The 6,685-nt window shown below is 44.6% G+C and overlaps 1 protein-coding gene across 1 annotated transcript; it reads right to left on the minus strand.

Moving 5' to 3' along the window:
- Window positions 1-3,858: 3,858 nt before the first annotated feature.
- Window positions 3,859-6,685, minus strand: nxnl1 (nucleoredoxin like 1; the record flags this gene model as incomplete). Its single annotated transcript, XM_038967637.1, has 4 exons — window positions 6,521-6,685; window positions 5,948-6,108; window positions 5,234-5,366; window positions 3,859-3,981 (listed from the first exon to the last, which is right to left on the minus strand). Coding segments are annotated over exons 1-4 (582 nt in total), but the record flags the coding sequence as incomplete, so codon positions are not given.

Consider the following 6,685-nt stretch of genomic DNA (forward strand, 5'->3'; position numbering starts at 1 on the left):
TCCTCTGAGTCAGGAGGCAGTGAGGGGGATTACCCCTGTTCATGCTTCATTGGTAGAAAGAGGAGCAATTGTGCCTTGTCCAGACTCTTCCTGCAACACCCCCATTCTTCCCGTCCGGAAAGCCTCGGGTGATTGGCGTTTGTTCAAGATCTTAGACCAGTTAATGATGCTGTTCATGTTCAGGGCTCCTGTTGTGCCAAACCACAGCACTATCTGCCGTGCCGGCATCGGCTAAATGGTGTTCAGGTGTTAAATCTGACAGATGCTCAATTCTAGCAGTCCCGTTGCACCACAATCACAGTTCTGGTTCGCTTTTTACTTTTCTGAACAAGCGCTGGACCGTTTGCCCATAAGATTACATGGACTTGACGGAGGTGTTTTCTGCTACTTTGGTGCAAAATTTAGAGTGTTTCATACCCCCCGCTGGGAGTACGTTAATACAGTATGTCAACGACCTGTTACTGTGTTCTGAAACCAAACAAGCATGCGAACTCTGCTAGGCTTTCTTGCTGAAAATGGCCAAAGTCTCAAAGAAAAAGCTGCAGCTTGTCTCTGAATCAGTTAAATATCTGGGACATGACATTACACCAAATGGTAGAAAATTGGGTCTAGAATGTGTGACTGCAACTTTATCAGTACCACAGCCAGTTATTTAGGGGGCAGCAGGTAGCCTAGTGGTTAGAGCGTTGGGCCAGTAACCGAAAGGTAGGTGGCTTGAATCCCCGAGCTGACAAGATAAAACTCTGTTGTTCTGCCCCTGCCCCTGAGCCTACTGTTCCCCGGTAGGCCGTCATTGTAAAATAATAATTTCTTCTTAACTGACTAGCCTATTTAAATAAAGATAAAATAAAACAAAATGTTGACACACAGGAATGGCAGGCTATTATAGAGCCTAGGCACTCATTTATCAATGTTGCGTATGAACAGAAATGTTGGTAAACCATGCTGCGTGCCATCATTTCTAAGCAAAGTGTGGGATTTATCAATTTGTACTTATACTTGAGAATGTGTGTAAATTTAAGCACACCTCTGACCTGCGTACCCACAGCACCTTGTGGTAGAAAAGTCAAATCTGCTAATGAAATACCATCCACCAAATGGAGAAAGGATTGACATACTGGACCAAATCATCAACTATGAAGAAAAAAGTTAATACAATAATAGTTTAGTAATGTTTTTCTTTTATAGACACTTAAGCTACTAATAGTTTTCTCAGGGTGCTATCGAATTCATAAACATGAAAGCATTTAAGCCTAATTGAATAATAAAGTCATTTAGAAAGAGAGTGGAATGTAAGATTGGAGGCAATTTAGTTAAACCAGTTAAATAGTATAAAAGGCAACACTGAGGCGTTATGACTTGTCCAAAATGACAAATCTTGCATTTCTGGAGGATCTGGCACAAGCTGCATTACGCAGGGAGCGTGTTTTCAATGAGCGTGCAGATTCTTTTGCTGAGAGCGACGCTTGGCTTATTAGTAGATTTAGTTTTCCAAGGCATATTTTATTGTATCTCTGCAACCAACTCTTTCCAGTATTAGAAAGGGAGACGAAATGCACCAATGCCATCCCAGTGCAAACCCAAGTCCTCTCCACCCTGGGATTTCTGGCCACTGGAACATTCTGACAGGAGATTGTTCTGGCATTTCACAACCAACCATGAGCCGGATATTACCTGCAGTCCTTCATGGCATTATTTCGTTGACCCCACAATACATACCGTTTCCGTACACTGCTGCACCCACATCTCAATAAAACTGTCTAACCCTAACCCTAACCCTAACCCTAACCCTACCCTTCTGGTAGGCCTGGGGCTGAGGGGTCAGGGGACACCCTTCTGGTAGGCCAGGGGCTGAGGGGTCAGGGGACACCCTTCTGGTAGGCCTGGGGCTGAGGGGTCAGGGGACACTCTTCTGGTAGGCCTGGGGCTGAGGGGTCAGGGGACACTCTTCTGGTAGGCCTGGGGCTGAGGGGTCAAGGGACACCCTTCTGGTAGGCCTGGGGCCTATAGGCCTCCTATTCATCCTGTGATTTAATCATTGAGTGCATTTGACTTCCTTATTTATCATATCATCTGAACAATTATGAACCTGAACTGTTAATTGAAGTAAATTCCTTACTTTTCTGGTGAAGTTAGGGATAGCTTTTCTCAAGAGTTGTGGTTTTAGTCGTACTTCCTCTCTGCCGTACTGTTACTGAGAGAACAGGAAGTAGCTACGTGACTGTGTCAGCAACACATTTGTAAAAAAAGGAAAAGCACAACTGGCTGGGTTTGTGCAAAAGACAAAGAAGGGCGGAGTGCGAGAGACAGCGAGAGAGAGAAAGTGAAAGAGAGAGAGAGACCTAACTAGGCTTCTGCCAAATTTATTACATCATCATAACAACAACATAGTCATCATCATCATCATCCAGATGAATGATGAAGAACCAAGTCCTTTACTGACAATGTAGCGTTGATATCTGTTTTAATATGAATATATCAACATAAATTATATACACAATACAAATGTACATAACAATCAGTTGTTAATGCTCAGTGTAAAGCATTGAGGTGACCTACAGAAGCAGTCTTCTGTTCTGGCACCGTCACACCACAACACTATGGACAGTAATTAGTGCCAATATTATCCAACCACTGATATTAGCAACATTTTATATTATACAGTCATTGCTAATTTCTGGTTAGCATCAGTTCATATTATTCAACGATTTCCAATCCATAGTTAGCGTCAATTATTAATTAAGGTCATATTAGCCACCTATTGCTAATGGTTAGTTAACATCAATTAGCATCAGTTCATATTATCCAGTCATTGCTAATCACTAGTTAGCATCAAATAGCATCAGTTCATATTATCCAGTCATTGCTAATCACTAGTTAGCATCACATAGCATCAGTTATCATCAACCATTGCCACTGAACAAAAATATAAACGCAACATGCAAAGTTTTGGTCCCATGTTTCATGCAACAACAAAAAATCCCAGAAATGTTCCATATGCACAATAATCGTATTTCTCAACAAAAATATGCACAAATTTGTTTATGTTCGTGTTAGTGAGTATTTCTCATTTGCCAAGATAATCCATCCACCTGACAGGGGTGGCATAACAAGAAGCTAAACAGCATGACCATTACACAGGGGCACCTTGTGCTCTCTCTCGCTCTACAGTGCCACAGATATCTCCAGTTTTGAGGGAGTTTGCAATTGGCATTGCTAATGGCTAGTTAGCAGCAGTTCATATTATTCAGTGATTGTTAATCATTAGTTAGCATTAGCATTAGCATCAGTGTTTTGAGGCCTAATGAAAAGCTTTATATCACTACAACCCATTTTTGGGTAGAGTCCCGAATGTCACACTACATTCCTACATAGTGCACTACTTTTGACCAGAGCTCTATGGGCCCTGATCATAAATAGTGCACTATGAAGGGAATAGGGTGCCACTTGGGACACAACAATTGTCTTGGCAGCATCAGCAATCCAGTCATTAACAGAAGCGACAATCAACCAATCAAGAGGTCTGTCTTGACAGAACCAACCAGTCATTGGAGATAATTCACATGATTGGCCTGTGCTTAAGAGGAGTGGATTCCCAACTTCTTTTCTCATTCTTCCTCTTCCCCTTTATATACACACGTTATATACAAACGCACAATATTATACACATCTCAACCCCAGGACCACCCTCTACCTCCTCTTCATCATCCTCCTACTCCTCCTCTACCTCCTTCTCTTCCTTCTCCTCCATTCTGCTTCTCATCCTTCTTTCTCTCCTCTTTCCTCCTCCTCCTCGTCCTCCTCCTCCTCTCCCTCGTCCTCTCCGGCTCCACCACCCCCCCACCCCCACCAGCTCCTCTTCTTCTTCTTCTTCTTCACCTTGTATTTGAGGCGGCGTATCGGGTCGGTGACGCTCCGCATCTTTTTGTCATCAAACTCCTCGTTCAGCATGAAGTTCCTGTCGATAAGCTCAGCTGATTCCTGTCAGACACACGTTGTTATACACACCTTATATACACACACGCACACGCATAATACACACACACACACACACACACACACACACACACACACACACACACACACACACACACACACACACACACACACACACACACACACACACACACACACACACACACACACACACAAATAATATATATAAATACATACATACAAAATAAAGGAAACACTTCAGTAAATGAGGGATACAAAGCGCTTCCTTCCGCACAGCTGTGGTTCCTGACATCCCATCATGCTTAGGGTCATGTATAAAAATGTCCAGTTGCCCATTATTTTGGCTACCATGGCTAGAAGAAGAGATCTCAGTGACTTGGAAAGAGAAGTCTCAAAGGAGAAAAAGTGGCTAAGAAATGTGTGTGTGTGTGAGCGCACGTGCGCGTGTGTGTGTAGAGTCACCAGATGTCAACCCAATTGAGTGGCACCTGAGACATCGTTTTCCACCCCCATCAACAAAACACTAAATTATGGAATTTTTCGTAGAATAATGGTGTCACATCCCTCCAATAGAGTCCCAGACACTTGTAGGATCTATGCCATTGAAGCTGTTCTGGCTCATGGTGACCCAACGTCCTATTAGGACACTTTATGTTGGTGTGTCACGGTTTTCTTCCATAGGTGAAGGAGAGGACCAAAATGCAGCGCGGCTAGTGTTCAACATGTTTAATAGACGAATAAACGGTAACACTACTACAAGTAACAAAATAACAAATGTGAAAACCGAGACAGCCCCATCTGGTGCAGACAAAACACAGAGACAGGAAACAATCACCCACAAAATCCCAACACAAAACAAGCCTCCTATATATGATTCTCAATCAGGGACAACGATTGACAGCTGCCTCTGATTGAGAACCATATTAGGCTGGACACAGAAACAGACAAACTAGACACACAACATAGAATTCCCACCCAGCTCACGTCCTGACCAACACTAAACAAGCAAAACACATAAGAACTCTGGTCAGGACGTTACATGGTGTTTCCGTTACACTCACACAATATTATATACACACACTTTATACACACTCACACAATATTATACACACACATTGTCATACACACACAAACAATGTTGTATAAACACACACACACAATGTTGTATACACACAAATGCACGTTATACACACACGTTACATATATGTACACACACGTTAAACGCCCACGTTACACACACACACACACACACACACCCACACACACACACAGAGACCTGCCAGTTGTGGAAGCAGTCGGTTCCGAGGCTGCTTATCTCAGAGACAGCGTTGGGAGATAGAACAGAACAGTCTGGACGCAGAACCACCACCCTCGGTACATCCTCCACCTCAAACATAGACTCCAGCTCTCTGATACACACACACACACACACACACACACACACACACACACACACACACACACACACACACAGACATGTTATATACACACCCACACACAGTGTAAGATATACACATACATACACATACATACACAGACATACACAGACATACACAGACAGACAGACAGACAGACAGACAGACAGACAGACAGACAGACAGACAGACAGACAGACAGACAGACAGACAGACAGACAGACAGACAGACAGACACCGACAAGTTGTCATACACACACAATCACTCTATACACCCACGCACACAGTGCAAGATACACACACACTCTATAGACAAACACTCCACCCCACCCAACCCCATCCACCCATACCTGCGATAGGGGTCATCGTGGGGTAGGAACAGGCATTTCTCCTCCCCACCCAACCCCATCCACCCATACCTGCGATAGGGGTCATCGTGGGTTAGGAACAGGCATTTCTCCTCCCCACCCAACCCCATCCACCCATACCTGCGATAGGGGTCATCGTGGGTAGGAACAAGCATTTCTCCTCCCCACCCAACCCCATCAACCCCACCCAACCCCATCCACCCATACCTGCGATAGGGGTCATCGTGGGTTAGGAACAGGCATTTCTTGGGCAGCTCTTTGAGGAGGTGCTCCAGCTGCTCCTCTGATTGGTCCAGGCTGATGTACAGAAGGACCAACTGGGCGGAGCGTTCCACGTAGAACTCATCAGTTAGACGCTTGAAGAAGTCCTAAGTGGAGGGGGTAGATTGGGGAAGGAAAGGGGAAGGGTGTAGAGGGAGGGAGGAGAGATGTGAGATGTTTATAATACCTTAATTGGCACAGAGAGAGAGAGAGAGAGAGAGAGAGAGAGAGAGAGAGAGAGAGAGAGAGAGAGAGAGAGAGAGAGAGAGAGAGAGAGAGAGAGAGAGAGAGAGAGAGAGAGAGAGAGAGAGAGAGAGAGAGAGAGACTTGACCTACTCTACTATTGGCTATCAAGTGAGTCAATGTGTGTGTGTGTGTGTGTGTGTGTGTGTGTGTGTGTGTGTGTGTGTGTGTGTGTGTGTGTGTGTGTGTGTGTGTGTGTGTGTGTGTGTGTGTGTGTGTGTGTGTGTGTGTGTGTGTGTGTGTGTGCCTAGGAGCCTGTGAGTGGTGTGTGTTTACCTTAAGTGTGGGGATGAACTCCTGGCACCGTTGGCAGTCTGCGGAACCAAAGAACAGGAGCAGGATCCGGTTCTGGAGACGAAGCATGACTTCTCGTTCCGTATCGTACTCAACACGATCCCTGTTGTTACATACTAGTGAATGACCTAGGAACAAATCTACCAT

This window comes from Salvelinus namaycush, chromosome 2 (genome assembly GCF_016432855.1).
Source record: "Salvelinus namaycush isolate Seneca chromosome 2, SaNama_1.0, whole genome shotgun sequence".
NCBI lineage: Eukaryota > Metazoa > Chordata > Actinopteri > Salmoniformes > Salmonidae > Salvelinus > Salvelinus namaycush.